This window comes from Eriocheir sinensis, chromosome 66, assembly GCF_024679095.1.
Source record: "Eriocheir sinensis breed Jianghai 21 chromosome 66, ASM2467909v1, whole genome shotgun sequence".
NCBI classification, from domain to species: domain Eukaryota; kingdom Metazoa; phylum Arthropoda; class Malacostraca; order Decapoda; family Varunidae; genus Eriocheir; species Eriocheir sinensis.
Genome location: NC_066574.1, coordinates 4,460,396 through 4,478,750, shown reverse-complemented (window position 1 = coordinate 4,478,750; position 18,355 = coordinate 4,460,396). Strand labels below are relative to the sequence as shown.

Genomic DNA, 18,355 nt, shown 5'->3' with positions numbered 1-18,355 from the left:
GAGAGAGAGAGAGAGAGAGAGGAAAGGAAAGTCGGAGGGAGAATTCTGGGGAGGAAAAAATAACATAAAAGGGAGGGAGGAAATTACGGAATGAGATTTAGGAAAATGGAGGGAAGGAATTGGAGGAGGGAGGGAATGGAGGAGGGAGAGAAGGAAGAGAGGAAGGTGGGGAGAGAGGAGAAGAAAGGAAGTCATGAAAGAAAGCAGGGGACGAAAGGAGAGAGAGAGAGAGAGAGAGAGAGAGAGAGAGAGAGAGAGAGAGAGAGAGAGAGAGGCAAGCAGCAGACAGGGAGAGCTAACGTGTACAAAGCCCACTCCCTCCTTCCCTCCACGTCACCATCTCCCTCCCTCTCCTCCTCCTCCTCCCCCACAGTGAGCGTTGCATCACCCCCCAGCAACGCTCTCTCTCTCTCTCTCTCTCTCTCTCTCTGGTCTTATTTTTCTTCTCTTCACCCACTGTTGTTTCATACATCCTAAACGTCTCTCTCTCTCTCTCTCTCTCTCTCTCTCTTCATTACACAAAAGATTCATACCTGCCTTCTCCCTCCTCTTCCACCTACACACATTCTCTCTCTCTCTCTCTCTCTCTCTCTCTCTCTCTCATCGTCCCATCTTCTCTACCTCCTACTGTTCTTCCCATTCCTCCTCTTCCTCCTCCTACATAAATACCTGTCTATCTCCTTTCCTCCTCCTCCTCGTCTTCCCCTTCCCCTCCACGAGACCCACGCTAGAACTGCCAGGCGTAGTGAAAGCACACACACACACACACACACACACATGGCTTCCTCCCACACGTCGATTTCTGTTGCCGTTGCTGACCCCCCCCCCCCCCACCGCCGCTCCCTTCCCTTCCTCCCATTTTCTGTTCTCTAAATACAACTTACTCCACCCCTTTTTTTCCCTAATTCTATACATTTTTTTCCTCCGCAGATCCTTACCTCTTTTCCCCTTTTCTCTAACTTTCCCTCCCTTTTCTTTTCCTCCTGTCAAAGTACATCTCCCTTGAACTAGCTGAAAGGGCCATTTGTGGGTGTATGAGAGAGAGAGAGAGAGAGAGAGAGAGAGAGAGAGAGAGAGAGAGAGAGAGAGAGAGAGAGAGAGAGAGAGAGTTACAGCATAGTGACGTGGAACAACCTGAATTGAGATTAACCTTCCTGGCGAAGATTGGGAAATACTTCTGAACTGCATGCAATATATTTTTTCACTATAACCACCACCACCATCATCATCATCATTATTTAATCATCGTAACATTATTTTTCTCACCATCATTACCACCATCATCATCATCATCATTATTTAATCATCGTAACCGCATTCCACGCCACGACTTCTTTCAACGTTCCCAACTCATAATAAAGTGAATCATAAATAAATGTAAATATTATTGGTTCTGGTATACTTATCAGCCACCCATCTGTCTGATAGGCCACAATCACTGATAATGTAATGTTTGTATGAAGTAATTATTATCTCTATATATTCCACATTCAGGGTTACCAAGAAAACATATTACTTACACACAACAAAGCTTTAGGAACTTATTATACCTCCTTATTCAATTATTGTTTTCCTATACAGTACACTATATTTATTTCCATATAACACTGATTTCATTCATGTATTGGTGCTTCTCAGAACATACTAAAAAGAAAACTGAATTGTGTGTGTGTGTGTGTGTGAGAGAGAGAGAGAGAGAGAGAGAGAGAGAGAGAGAGAGAGAGAGAGAGAGAGAGACCTATATAATGTCTGACACTCACTTTCATTGCCTAAAGCACTATAAGTTCTAGATTCATGTGCAATATATCTAATGAATTTTCTCTTCACAAAAGTACACACGACATATTTTGTTTTTCTATCATGCAAGCATTTACTTGGAAAGGATTGGATGCAAATTTGATTATCCTTGACTCGCTTCTATTCAGTACAACCTAAATAATAAAAAAAAAAGGTATGTAAAACGATAAATCTATATTCTTCTCTTCTTCATCTTCTTAACATAAATTTGATTACTATGTTTATTTTGTTTATTCTCTTCTTCGTCTGTCTCCTCTTATTTATCAACTTTCTTTTATGTATATATCTTACTTCCCTGCCTATCAAACACTCTCTCTCTCTCTCTCTCTCTCTCTCATCCATACTACCTTCGGACCGTAACCCATCATTAACACACAAACACCACTTCGTAAACATAAATTCAGATCTAACATAATAAAACACATATTACTATACTACCATACAAGTACACACCTGCATACACTTAAACTGACTGATGACTTATTTTTATCCTGGTTTTATTTATCAGAACGTAAGATAATAACATGAGCTGCTTCAAGACGAAAATATTACCATTCCTACAACTATATATCATTTTTATATTCGTTCACTATACACCTTCATACACTTATATATCTGATTGATTTTTGTTTTTGGTGTAACTGATTAGAATGTTATACTGTGTTGCTTCAAGACAAATATACTAACATTGCCACTACTACTACTACTACTACTACTACAACTACTACTATAATTTACCTACTTGTCACTTCTAAGTTGTTTGTATATCGTCCAGAACCTTCCCAACGACCCCCAACGTATATCTACTTTTTTTGTCTATTTCCTCTTTATCTCCCCAAACAGTTATCAGATAAGCATGTTAGTGGTACATGAATAGTATAAGGTCTTCGGTTTTAGTTTATTTTACGACTACGATTACATCTACTACCACGACTATTAGTACTATTTTTTTATACTAATACTAATACTAATAATAATAACTGGAAAAAGAACAGCAACAACAGCAGGTATTGTAAAAAGCGATAAGAAGTGTAGATAGGTTATGTATGTATGTCACAATCTCTCTCTCTCTCTCTCTCTCTCTCACACACACACACACACACACACACACAACAATAATCACTCGTGTGTGTGTGTGTGTGTGTGTGTGTGTGTGCTAACAAAAAAGTATTGTAGTTGCCAGAAAGAGAAAGACTTGTCATAAATTATTTAACAAACGACTAAGAGATAAACGAAGATAACACACACACACACACACACACACACACAGAGAGAGAGAGAGAGAGAGAGAGAGAGAGAGAGAGAGAGAGAGAGAGAGAGAGAGAGAGAGAGAGAGAGAGAGACAGGTTGGGGGAAATGGAACTGAAGACGGAAAGGAAGTGAGGTGAGAGAGAGAGAGAGAGAGAGAGAGAGAGAGAGAGAGAGAGAGAGAGAGAGTGTGTGAGGGGGGAGTCTAGAATGAGTTTGGACTTACGACAACAGCAGGTGAAATAAGAGAGAGAGAGAGAGAGAGAGAGAGAGAGAGAGAGAGAGAGAGAGAGAGAGAGAGAGAGAGAGAGAGAGAGAGAGAGAGAGAGAGAGAGAGAGAATTTACGATTATCATTTATTTATACAAGTGAAGTCAGGCCAAGGACTACATGACAAATAGAGAGAAAGAAAGTAAAGCGAAACAAATAGAAAATGACAATAAATAAGAATAAGAGCAAGGTGATGGTCCCAACACACACACACACACACACCGCTATGTAGATCCCCATCTCTATAATGTTCTTCATGGTAACAATTAGCGTAGTAATCACCACAGTTATTACAAGGAAAGAATGAATACGAGGAGGAGGAGGAGGAGGAGGAGGAGGAGGGAGTGAAGAGACCGACTAATGAGTGTTGTAAATACGTAAAACAACAACAACAACAAGATAAGGAACGTAGATAACCAAGAATAAAAAAAAGATTAGGCCCTATACTATTATTATGAACATTATTATTAGTTATTATAAGGAGGAATGAAAACGAGGAGGAGAAGATGGAAGAGCAGGAGGAGGAGGAGGAGAGGAGGGCGACTATTGGAAAAAAAAAAAAGTGAAAACGTGAAAAAAAGGGAAAATGAAGCAGAAAAGTAAAATCCCCAAAGAGAACATATACTCTTATTACCTATTACTATCATATTCATTATCAAATAGAGGAAATATACGTCACACAAACGATAAGGAACAGAGAAAATAACGAAGCTGAGAAGCCGGACATGAGTACACACCTTGGCTTAGTACACGACACATATACATACGGAAAATATTTAAACCAGAATGGAGGGAAGAGGAGGAGAGGATGGGAAGGAGGAGGGGCAAGGAGGAGGAAGACATAGCCGGGCAAACAAGTATCCTTGACTTATCCTATTCACCGGAGTGACGTATGCGCCCTCGCCTGTCATCAGAGAGAGAGAGAGAGAGAGAGAGAGAGAGAATAATTTGTCTTTCAAGAAATTGCGTATATTTTAATTAAGAACATTATCATTACTAATATCATGAGTATCATTGTATATACTAGGTTTTCTTCTTCCAACTTACATTTTCCATCTTCCCTTGTCTTTCTTTTGCTTTTCCACCTAAACCTAATTTTCTTCCAACAAAATGTATCTCCTCTTCCTCCTACACGCAATATCGACGCAATACCACTAACACACTATAAAAAAAACTATACATTAAATCAACGAAGAAAACAAAAACAAGAATACGAATCATCACATGCAAAAACACAAAAAACATATTCTTCGAGACGCATTCAAACACACCCACTGCGCATACAAATATATAAATAATAAAAACCACACCACTAGTATATACCACAACAAACAAACACTACAGCTACGAACATCTAAATTACTCCACAAACACAACAACGCAACTCATACCACTACGACACACATCTTGACAACCAACCCTCCCTCCCTCCACCCTCTTCCTTCCTTCCCTTTTCCACCACTCATCCAAGCCACGCCAAACCCTCCCTTCCCTTACCTCCTCCTGCTCCCTCTCTCCCTCCTCTTCCACCCCAATCATCACTACCTCCACCACCATCAACACCACCCTTCTTCAACTGCGCTATATATCTCCATCGCCAATGATACTTTCTTTGTTCCTCTCCCACTCATTCTGCGTCATCGTGTTCGTCAGCCATGCCACGTTTGAACAAAGCCACGTTCTTGATATTAAATTTGGGTCACCTATCTACTACTACTTAATTATAATATTCCCGTGTTTCTACCGCTGTTGTTATTGCTACTACTACAACAACTACTACTACTACATAACCGAAGGAAAGGAAGAAAACATGATAAAGAAATAAACAGCTTTTACAACTACTACTATTACTACCACAAAGAAAAAAGTTAATTACTACTACTACAAAATAAGATTAATAAACACTACTACTACTACTACTACTACTACCAAACTCCTACATAGCCAAAACCTTGAGAGAGAGAGAGAGAGAGAGAGAGAGAGAGAGAGAGAGAGAGAGACGATACTATGCTACGATAACGGACTGGTCGACCCTCCTGTCCCCTCCTCCTCCTCCTCCTTCCTCTCCCCACCAATCCTCCCTTCCCTCTCTCCCCACTCGCTTTCCCTTGCCAAGCTGCTCACTGCTACGGGTCACACACACACACACACACACACACACACACACACACACAAGGGCGTCCTTATTCTTTCTTTCCTTGTTTAATTATCTCTAAAAGAAGATTAATTAGTCTTATGCCTTGGGTTAATTAATGTTTTCTAAGAGTTTTCATTTCACGAGTTTAGTTTTTGGCAAGAAGGAAAAAATCTCATGTTTAGACTTAAGATGATGTCTGTAATATTTTTCTTCTTTGTTAGTTTTGAGATCCATGTCCGGGCATCAAGGGAAAACAAACAGATAACAAAAAATAGCAGTAATAGAAAAGAATGAACTTGATAAATGTACAAAAAAGGAATAAACAAAGAAGACAAAAAGAGGCTCAATAATAGCTCTAGAAAAAAACTAAAATAAATGCAGGATATTTACACAAACTTCCGTCCCTAGTCATGTTAAAAGACAAAACAAAATAAATGCAATAATGAATAAATGTGTAAATGAAAAAAACGTGGGAAAACGATACAAAACTTTCCCACACACACACACACACACACACACACACACACACACACACACACATCCCCGCCCCCAAAAAATACAGTTTGTCCAGAAATAACGACTGTGCCAAAAAACGACAACACGGATCAATAGAGAGAGAGAGAGAGAGAGAGAGAGAGAGAGAGAGAGAGAGAGAGAGAGAGAGAGAGAGAGAGAGAGAGAGAGAGAGAGAGAGAGAGAGAGAGAGTAAAATGCTTTCACTCGGAGGAAAAAAAAAAAAAAAGAAATCAAGGAACCAACTCACTAACACTTGCAGGAAAAGTTAAACAGTTGAATAAGAAGACATCAGGAATTGTTACTTTCTGTGTGTGTGTGTGTGTGTGTGTGTGTGTGTGTGTGTGTGTGTAAAACTGCCCCGCCATCACCACCACAAAATACAGCTGGTCACCGCCTAATCAACGCCATCATCAGCACATTCAGCACCTTTTAACATCCAACAAGTGTGATTATGAGAACCACATACAACAGCACTTTCACCACCTGGGCGTAAATTGTGTGTGTGTGTGTGTGTGTGTGTGTGTGTGTGTGTGTGTGTGTGTGTGTGTGTGTGTGTGCAATAAAATAGCCCAAGGCAGAAGAAATGGGAAATACTGATAAAAATATTGGTAAAAAAAATATAGGTATACTATGTAAATGATAAGGCGCTTTGAGGTAACAGGATATGATGATGGATAATACTAGAGGTTAAAATAGGAATGAAAACAAATGAATTATACTAGAAATAGGTGGAGGAGGCTTGGTGTGTGTGTGTGTGTGTGTGGATGAGCAGGCAGTGACTTTTGCAAACACTCCCACTTTCCACTTTTTTTCCCACCTTTCCCCCCAAACTTTCCCGTCCCTTGCGTACTGACCGGCTTGCATTATACCAGTAAGTACTACCAACATGACTTGCTTGAAGCTTGCTAACATTCATTTTATTTTTCTTACAACATCCTAAAATTTGGGGGCTTAGGAAATGACTTTAAGCTATTATCAAAGGATGTCCAACTGTTATCTGCCTCTTTACTTACATATCTATATACAAACCCATTTGTTATTTTACTATATTAAACTAACCATCCACAAAAGTAATTTATCATAGACTCAAGGGTTAATGTAACGGAGATGAGCACCGAGGCCATGCACAGCTACAACGTATGTTCAAAAATTTCCTTACTGTTCTATCTAAACAAGACAAAGAAAACCAAATTATATACTGCAAGACAGGTTTAGGCAATCAAGCTCCATTATGAAAGTCAGAAAGAAAATATAATACTGATTTCTGTGTGAGAGATTAACTTTGATGATAAATAAGTAAAAAGCATGAGATGTGATAACGAAAAACTAGTGTCAAATATAATACTAATTAATGTGTGAGGTCGCCTTTGATAATAAGTAACAATCTTCAGTAGACGTGTTGACGAAAAACTAGTATAATTAGTGTAGTTACATGCCTGCTGCCCTCACATTCACTTAATGGTGTAAAAAATAAAGGGATAAACGATTAAAGATTTATAAAACAATAAATAAATGCGTAACGTGTTCTGAAAGTTCAATGGAAGGAAAAAAAGTGATAGCTATGCAACCCGAATGATGCAATCCAAGCCTTCTCAAAATGTAGAAAAGATACCGGTAACTTACATGTTTTTTTAAGTGGTATTAGTGCTCATCAAGTAATGTGGCTAGTTTGGGTTTTTTTATTCCAACTTTAGGAAGGAGTTATCTAGTAGTATTAAATTTCCACAGTTAAGTCGACATATTACAAACTTAGTCGTAAAAAAGGATAAAAAAATCAACAAAACCAACTAACCATGGCTTGAAAAACAGGTTAGAAAAAAACATACCAGCCACAATAATGCTGATGGAAACTAATACGACGTCTAAGTAAATAAAATATAAAATGATGAGCCTCATTATATTTTTGAACATTCCCGCGCCCAAGCACACATATCTGACAAGGCTTTCGTATGAGCTTTTGGCATTCCCTAGTGGTAGTTTGACCCTTCTTCTGTACCATGAACCAACAAAACCACTCATGAGAGCCCGACTGATTTCCTTCCTGACCTTTGGAAATAGTTGAGGAGAGGGGTGGAACCGTCTTAGAATACCAACCCAGGCTTTTATGTAGAATTTGCAGTAAATTATTTTATCTAGTTTATTCACTATGTTTTGAAGTTTAGACGAATTTTAACGTGCTGATCCTGCGCCGCTGCTGCAGTATTTATTTTGCATAGTAACAGGACCTGATTGAATTTATCCATTCGAGCAGAAATAGATTAATAAAACAATAAAAACCTATGACACATTCCAATTAATATATATCACCCTTTTTATCACACTAATATCAACGTAATAAGCTTGGTGGTTATCGCCTATCAAACTGCTCAATGGTGGATATTTCCTTTTATATATACATCAATACTATGATAATTTTAAACCGTATTTTTGACGATTTTCGAGTCACCATTAGGCGTGGAAGTGTGATAACCAAAAAATATATAAACAAATAGAATGTGTTAAAATTCTCTCTCTCTCTCTCTTAGGTAACACTGATGCTAATTATGCGGTGTGGTCAAACAAAGAGACAAACACATATTACACTAAAAATTCATCATCTTTGTGAGGTCAATATGTTAGTTTTTTTTCTTCCATAACATTTAACATCAAACTGAAAACAATTCCTTCTCGCTAAGGTGACCGGTAAAAAAAAAAATAAATAAAAATAAATAAATAAAATAAAATAAATAAATAAATGGAGTTGCAGGACTGACGAGAACATGACATGACATAACACACACACACACACACACACACACACACACACACACACACACACACACACACACTCACATTACCTTGCAAAAGAAGACTTACAGGAGTGTGTGTGTGCAAAGGTAAGGTGGTACGGCCGTGAAGCCCCGACACACACACACACACACACATTGACCCCCCCCCTTCTCTAGGCGTCCCTCCCTCCCACATAACACAACGGAACGGCCAGTTAGAAAGCAGGTCCCATGCTTTTAACCTTATTTGGTTCTTGCATGTAAAGCTTGACACGTGCGGTGGATGTGATTGAACTCGATTACGTGAACCTAGCATATATAAATGAACTAATATGCATGTGGGATTAATTTCATAACCTTTCTGAAATAGCATATCAGTACAGGAGTAGATATTTAACTGGACACTCGATCGATCAATAGAATGCGGAAAGAAGATAAAGAGAAATACCGTTATATTACATCAAATCTTACTCCCAAAGCTGGAATACTTACAGAGACGCCTTCATAAACAACACCAACAGAAATTAAACTCTCTCTCCTCCGATCAACAGCATAAGTAAAGGAAATAAGAGAAAAATAAACTATATAAGAGTAGTACTATTCAAACTAAAAGAGAGTACTAGAGTTCAAGATAAGCTCCACGGAGAAAGCTATACAACTGAAATTCACCACATACAGTACTGCAGGCTATTACAATATGCTACAGAATAATAGGATTAATAATAATAGGAGTAATAGGAGTAGGAGGATCATATCGTTCACTCCCAGTTTCAGTCAATGGCCTTAAACAATTTAGCAATGTCATCTAATGCTACTAAAGGCTACGTGATCCTTGTGTCTGGCCTTCCTTACTTATGGCATAGCAACAGTCAGCCAGCCTTGCCATGCATAATTAATTAGAACAGAAAACTTCAATAGAAAATTTAAAAAGGTCTTAGGTAACCGTGGAAGAAGAGAGAGAGAGAGAGTGGCTATACAGAGTGATTGGGGAGACAAACGGCAGGATGTTCGTTTTATCATGAGAAAACATAACTTCGATAAGATTATAAAGTGAGATTTACACAAAGTTCCACCCGCCTCTCTCTCTCTCTCTCTCTCTCTCTCTCTCCGGTGACCGACTTACTAAAAAGTGCGTATACACTATGATAATGTTACGCTGTACTAACCAAGCTTGAACTACGGCATGAGAGAGAGAGAGAGAGAGAGAGAGAGAGAGAGAGAGAGAGAATATGACTTTGTAAACATTTTTGGGTGAAAGGATGAAAAGAAGGGGAGGGATGAAGATTGAAGGTGGATGATGATGACGATGATGAGAGAGAGAGAGAGAGAGAGAGAGAGAGAGAGAGAGAGAGAGAGAGAGAGAAGGGTTGGATTGTGTGGAAGAGGGAGAGAGAGGGAGGGAGAGAGCGAGTGGAAACGGGTGTGCTATGGCGGCTGGCCCGGTGTGTGTGTGTGTGTGAGGGAGGAAGGTGGCGGATGGGGGAGAGGACGGGATGGGGAGGCGGGGGGAAGGGGAGGGGAAGTCAGTTATAGCAGCCTGCATAATTCGCTACGGACGGAACAAAGACCCTTATCTATGCATCTGCTGGTCTCCTATCTATTTGCCTACTAGCAACCTCCCTGATAGAGATATGGAAACTTCTACGTAACTGCCTACTTGATAAACATTCCCAATAGTGATGTAAATGTTTTCTTCCTAATCTATATCCATGAATCCATCTTAGTTCTAATTTGCTCTACTATCAATAATTTAGTTAGGTTTGTGATGGTTTATAATGATGCTTGAACTGTTATGTGAACCAAAAATGTCACTGCTAAAAGAAGAAGAATGAAAGTAACAAATCTATAGTCAAATAATAGCGGTTCTGTACATACTATCTAGGCCATAAAAAGATAAGGAAATCACGTACGTATACAACCTCTATCTCTAGTGATATGATAAACAATACAGAGCATGAAGATAGAAATTATTCTTCATTATAAATAAACCCCGAACAACAAACTCAGTTGACTAATTATATAAAAGAATCACAAGAGCACCAAAGTTTACGGTGTTTAAACTAATGAATTAATCAATGACAAAGGAAGGCTGCATTTGACAGTACCAATATCAAAAGGGCATACATTCAGACGGTCAGTCCTAGCATGGATACAACGATGGGCCAAACGCTGATACAGAGCCCACCTGTCAGAGCTCAAGCAGACCAGTCAATGTGCACAATGCTTCCACACACACACACACACACACACACACACACACACACACACTACAACTTTACGTTTTTTGGTTAGTATGCATCCAACGTTTGCTAGTTATCAATGCACTACGCTCACTCGCCCTTACTATCACACACACACACACACACACACACACACACCAACCTACTTTCTTCAGGCGCATAATCATATTCATTGTTATCCCATTTTAATGAGTAGGATCAAACTTCCATGATGTATATAATGAGGACTACAAATTACATGTCATTACTTCCTTTACTGTACACAAAATGATGATAAAAAAGCAATCCAATATACGAAGGCGAACCACATGATTAAATTTCACACACACACACACACACACACACACACACGCACTCATACCTGACACAACCTAAATCGCTTGTTCGGTCAAGGCAGTGAGTGGACAGGAAGGAAGGTGAGGGAGGAGGTATGGAGGGGAGAAGGATGGAGGACAGCAGGCAGGTAGGCAGGAGGGAGAGAGCGAGGGGCGGAGGAGGAGGAGAGGGAGGCAGGGAGCAGGAGCAGCCTTCGGGGGTACGCCTGTAACGGCGACCCGGGATGCTGGCCGTGATGGAGGCTCAACCCCTGTCCCTCCTCCCTTGCCTCACCCCTGCCTTGCCAACCCCCCCTTCTCCCCCTGCCTAGCCACCCACTTCCTTCCATACACATAAGCATTTTAAAAACCCAGATGCCCTTTAATGTATTCGTTTTTCACCATACATTGCAGAGAGAGAGAGAGAGAGAGAGAGAGAGAGAGAGAGAGAGAGAGAGAGAGAGAGAGAGAGAGAATATCATTGCCACAAAACTCCGAGACGAGAACACACACACACACACACACACACAAGCCTATCAACAACCAACCCGCAAACCCCCACGACAAACTTATTATCATCATAGTAGTAGTAGTAGTAGTAGTAGTAGTAGTAGTAGTAGTAGTAGTGATGGCTGTTGATGCCTTAAGTTCTCATGATTGCAACAGTTGTGCTAATAACAAGCATGTAACACCATCACCGCCACTTCTCACAACGCATATTACAACAATTATCCCTTCACATCAATCTACAAAAACTACCCCAACTTTATCATCCTCTTAACCTTTCGTACTGAACTTTCCCATGACACACGCACGCACACACGACCAAAAAAAATCAGCTTTCATATTTGTCTGGAATATATCAAAACCTCGTCTCGCGACATCCAAAGCTCAACACATCCCAAGGAACAAAGAAAAGTGAAATATCCTAAGGTGGGGGCGGAGGGGCGTAACCAACTTGACGGCCGGGGAAGCGGGGAACACCTTTACCCAGTGGAGCAACAAGACTCATTTTGCAGGCGGCCGCTCACGCTCTCCCTGACCCTCGTAGCTTCATCGTTACCCACTGCCACCAAAATACGAATAGGGGATGTGGATAAACTGAATATCGCGGGGAGGAGGGAAGGAGGGATGGAGGTATAGGCTGAGGCTGGGCTAAGGGTTATGGTCGGCTGTCTAGTCTGGTTACCCCGCTAGGTCTTCTTGTCTCATGGTGAAGGTAAAGGAGCAATGCAGTGAGTGATAGTGTGTGTGAGAGAGAGAGCGGGTGGGAGGGAGAGCGAGGCGGGAGAGGGAGGGAGCTTGCTAGCTACTCGCCACGCCAACAGTGACGCAGCCAGCAAGGTCACTGGTTTCCCTTCGCGCTATGATACTCAACCTTTTTTTATATATATTACAGGTGATACAGACTAGCCGGACCTTACCATACGCTACCCTTCATTAATGGACATACGCTAACCAGTAAACTTATAATGATGGCAATGGCGACGTTCTTGATTTACTAGTATAACAATAAATGGAATGCAATACGTATGGCCAAGATGAAAGTAAAGAAAAATAAACAACTACGCATATTATGTAAAAAATTAAAACAGACACCCCCAGAGTTCAAGGGCAATACATGAGGAGGTTTCTCAGGCAATAAAGTTTCCTGATGCAGCCATAATGAGAACTTTCCAATAAATAAATACATAAATAAATAAAAATAGGCATAAAATAAAAACTATGCAGCTATGAGAAAACGCCTATAGTTCTAGTTTAACCTAGTGATAATAACGATGACAATAATAGCATATAATAGACAATAGTGATAATGGTAATATCTACAATCCCAGATTCCACTATATTAGCATTAGCAATTAAATCCCCATCCCACCACGGCCATTTTGTAGCTGCCAGCACGAACCCTCTAACGCATTACCTACAGAAGACATACAGGAAGGAATAAACACAGATACATGTATTAGAGAAAGAGGAATGACTAGACTCTCGATTCCAAGGTTAGGAGGGTTCACACTGAGCTTTCCTACACCGGCCATTTTGTCTCGCTGCCTCACTCACACTTCTCCACCCATCACCACCACCTCCACCACAACCTCATCACCACTATCTCGGCACTTCCCCACTCCATCACCGCATCACCTCCACCACCACCTCCTCCATTAACCCCATCACCACTATCTCGGCGCTTCCCCACCCCATCACTACCGCCTCCACCCATCGCCAACCACCACCTCCAATAACCCCATCATTACCACCACCACCTCCACCTCCACCACCAAAGCGGAATTCCTCCCATAAAGCTTACCTCCCCCCCTCCCCCCTTCCCCCCATATTGTTATTCCCAAATGGCCTGCTATTCATATGCTAATCCTATTTCTCGAACTTATTCTAAATAGCGTTGTCCTGTGCCTTACCTGCCTACTGAATTTAAACATGGCGTGACTTTTTGGTTGTTTTCTGGTGATTAGAGCCACCAAGGTCATAAACTGGACGCCGTATGCTGTTGTGGCTGTTTAGTCTATTTTTTTTCTCCCCTCCTGGTGTTCTTTCATGACGTATCCCACTAAATTATGCAGCGTCACGATTCCAATTCTCCCTAAAATGCTGAGTTCCACCGTTACTGCGTGTTAATTTTTCGTACACCGACTTCAAAATACCACAACAGCATAGTTTTAGCATGTCGTCATTCTCCTTGAACGTCATGTCTGTATTTCCCAACACTATTCTTCCTATACATATCTTTATATATTGATTCCCTTCACCACATAATTACCTTGCGCGCGCACACACACACACACACACACACACACACACACACACACACACACACACACACACACAATCAATTTATATAAAAAAGTAATAAAAATACATATATACAAGACCAATAACAGCAGCTACTACTATAAAAAGCAGTAAAAATGTTACCCTAATAAAACTAATAAAAAATAATACCAATGCAATATAATTACCCTATATTAAAGAAGTAGGCAAGAATCTACAAACTGGTGAATTAGGTGATGTATTTTCCCTTTAGCATACATGTATAATAACTTCTTTTTTTTCCTTACCCGGAACAAAACGGGTCAAAATGAAGTTGATCAAGGCCTCCCTCATTATGTAGCCTATCTTGAAGAAAATATTTAATTCTACTAGTGTATGGTACCCCGTCTAAATATATTACTCAATTCAGTTAATAAAATCAAATATCCAACATGCCCCATTTCATTATACTAGAATTATCACGTCTCGGCAAACAACCAGAAAATTGCACTATACATAACCTTTAGCTAATAGGCAGCCCCTTCCAACCATGTTTTGTAACCTACATACAACTAATTAATACGTATATACATAAAATCTCAATTAATAATCTTGTTTTCTGATTACACTTATCATCCGCTTGGCATTCTATTAGTGTATGAACCAACATCTATGAACGATTTAGCCTCATTAGGACACCCAACCCACATACAAACACACATACATTTACTGAAAAGTCTACATACCACATCACTCCAAGGTCAATCATTATATATTTATGTAGATATATTGCAAAACGTTACCAAAGCTTCACACACACACACACACACACATTCTTTAAGGTATTTCCTCCCTACATGACCTCACACAAGCAAAGCCATCCAGCATTACATTAACATTATAAAACTTCATGCTTCAGCCAAGTGACCAGACTCACCCTCCTCCCCTTCCCCTCCCTCATGACCGCGACATTCAAAATGCAAGCGGAGGACAGACACAGTAATGACCCATGTGGCTGCAAAACCTTAAAACTCAGTCAACCCTTCAGTTCAGCAAAGGTCAATTGTATGGAAATGTATCAGTGAAGTGACTAAAATGTCTCGTGGAATATCTCTCCTTGACACGTTTCAACATCTGAGATTTATACAAGTCATCTAACAACTTTACTGGTGCAAGAGAACGTTCACACACACACACACACACACACACACACACACACACACACAGAACGTTCTCTCACAAACACACACACACACACACACACGCACTTTAAAAATCTTCCTGGTAATAATAATGGGTGGTTTTCTCCTTGACAGTTCATTTAGATTTTTTTTCAGATATGATGGTCGCCTCTAAGTGGTGTATAAGTAGCTAGATAGATAGTTATTTTTTTAATCATCAACCCTTTACCTTTTCTTAAGACACTAAACGCAGTTCCTTTAAATTAATCAGACATCCTTGAGCGGTGGTGGTGTGACTTTTGCTTGTTTACGCACTGGTGACTGAATATACAAACTTATCTTTCAAGAAATAAACTTTGCGAACTGTTTTGTATGATCTGGTTCTTTTACAATCCACGTACTGTAAGCTCAAGAGGAACATAACACGATGAAAAACCTTCCTCGAGATAAACTTTCCTTGATTGACACGGGTGGTAAGAAGCACTTGGATCAACATAAATTATTAAGTCGAAGAAAGTTTCGATGTGGACTGTCACGGTTCTTCTTCATTAGGCAATGCCATTCATTACTTTCACAACAGAGGCATGACTCCAGGCTTATGACGTTTCAAATTTTCTTTTCTTTTTCAAGAGTATATAATTTTCATCACTAGAGAACGGCCGAGCAGTTGCAAGCACGGTCCAACACTACATATGCATTTTCTCTCATCAAAATGTAGTTGTTTGGTTGTTTTCTTTCCATGGCCTCTTAGTATACAAACAAATATTTCCAGGAACCCACGTGCTGTTTTCTTCTTCATATAATAACCGGTAGGCAGCACACCGTTCCACCAAGCACTTGACATGACGGACACAACAACTTAAGAGGAGATAATCACTAGTAAGAGGAAATCGCACTGCACTGTTTCGAGGAAGAAGCCACACACTAATTCATGCCACCACCACCACCACCACCACTTCAACACCACACTTGCGTAACGCTTCACCACCACTACACCACACTTCACTGCACTGTTGCCGGCGTAATACAACAGTGTCAAGGAAAGGCACACGAGGGACACGAAGACAGGCCTACCATAATAATGTCACTGTCACCACCACCACTACTAAGCACCACTACACTACACTTCACCATTTCAATACACTTCACTGCACTGTTGCCGCTATGATACAGTAGGGTCAAGGATATGCACACTCGGGGGCCGGGTGGATAGGCCTACCTACCTCCCTATCTATCCATCTTCTTGACCTTCAACCTTACCACTCAATCTACTTGTCAACCTATCTATCCACAACACTGTCTGTCTACCCATCTATCACCTTATCTACCTGTCAACCAATCTACTTAGCAATCACTCAATCTATCTATCTATCTACCACCCTATCTGTCTACATGCCCCTCACCATACATGCTACCAATCTATCAATCACCCAATCTACTTTTCAATCCATCACTCACTCTACCTGGCAACCTCACTAATGAACTTTCTACCTGTCCCCCACTCCCCTTACACCTGGACATGTTTGTACTCACCTCTCCATGTTCCTCGCACCTTCCCTCCGGCGTGTTCTCGGGGAGGAAGTATATCCTGAGGGAGACGAGGATTTGGCCCGAGGTGCGGTCTTCCCAAAGCAACTGTGCCTCGCCTATTGATATAATGTCCTCTTCCTCCCAAATCTTGACCAGGAAAAATTCACCCAGGGACAATATTTTCTGGTTTCCGTGCAGGTTGTATTTGAACGCTTTGTAGAATGTGTAATTGCCATGATGGCCACACGGCGCCCCCACAAACTGAAAAAGAGAGGGAGAGGGATAAAAATGCTATAGTTTAATTATCTTGGGAGGTCACGCACTGAAGAAAGATGAGAGGAAGAAATATAGATAAAAAGATGAATAGAGGATGTGAGGTAATGAAGAGAGGATAAGGTAGAAGATAAGAGAATAAGAAACATAAGGATAAAGACAGGATAATGAGGTAAATGAGGATAAGAGAAAAGATAAGAGAATAAGGGAAATAAAAGGATGAGAAAAGGATAATAGATGTCATAAAAGGATGAATCAGGATAAGGTAGATGAATAATGAGGTAAAGATAGGAGAATAAGGATAAGATAACGAAATAGAGATAAGGATAAAGTAGAATAATAGGATAAAGTAAAAGACAAGAGAACAGGAAAGATAAAAGAAGTTAAAGAACAGAAGAGAGAAAGAAAGGAGGAGGAAAGGCGAGAAAAAGGATAACCGCGAAAAAAAAACATCTTAGTCCCACACAAAAACCTCCTCCCCATTATCAAGCACACAGGCCTTGCTAGCACCACCTTTTTGCTCTTTTCTCCACTAATATCTCACGTATGGACACGATATTTTCACACTACACAGCTGGTACATTTAGACACCCGCAGGTACCGGTTACACACCTGTATCTTGTGATTAGTCATGGTAAAACGAGAAATATTTGCACAGTAACCTCCACGCGCGCCGCTCACATCGTCTACTTTGTATTTACTATAATTACGTGACGTCATCGAGGGGGCGGGGCTTTGGCGTGACGTCACAGAGGAGGCGGGGCTTAACCGTTTATTCACGTCACTACAGCAAAGGGTTCTAAAATGTTGTTACTCGATATAAAACCTTAATAACGCTATGAATGACTAAGATATAATGAGAATAAGTCACCTACACGATATTTATTTATTAGTTTTAATTTGACATATATTTAAGTTGATCGTAGTGCGAACAACTGTCACCTACATTTGCTATTACTTATGCTTTTAGATATAGACTATTCTTATTTTACTTTAATTCCTCTATTAATTATATCTGTTATACGCTGTTTATTCCTTACTTCCAGTGTATGGATAGTCAAGTTTCCCCCCAGTCAAAATGGCGGGAGTTCCAATATCAATACCTTCACCTATATATATATATGATCTGCTTTTATTTTTCTTCATTAATTATCATATTTAGACACTGTTTTATTCATTAGTTCAAGTGATGTGATGTGATGTGATCGTCAAATATCCGGAGTCAAAATGGCGGGAGTTCCAATACTATTACCTACCATTTCTATATACGATTTAATTTTACGATTTCTCATTAATAATTATGTTCATTTGCTGTT

At 40.2% G+C, this 18,355-nt stretch overlaps 1 protein-coding gene across 3 annotated transcripts in view; it reads right to left on the bottom strand.

Moving 5' to 3' along the window:
* The window catches only part of LOC126987750 (AT-rich interactive domain-containing protein 5B-like), a 100,566-nt gene extending 82,819 nt beyond the window's left edge, over positions 1-17,747 (bottom strand). For 2 of the 3 annotated variants that reach the window (XR_007741141.1, XR_007741140.1), the window contains exons 1-2: positions 17,652-17,747; positions 16,770-17,027 (exon numbers count right to left, since the gene is read on the bottom strand). Coding sequence is in view for 1 of the 3 variants with exons in the window: in XM_050845043.1 (XP_050701000.1) it covers positions 16,770-17,027; positions 17,652-17,672 (279 nt within the window). In the remaining 2 variants the exon portion in view is untranslated. The remainder of the gene's footprint in view (positions 1-16,769; positions 17,028-17,651) is intronic. The other variant, XM_050845043.1, reaches the window with a different exon arrangement.
* Positions 17,748-18,355: the final 608 nt, after the last annotated feature.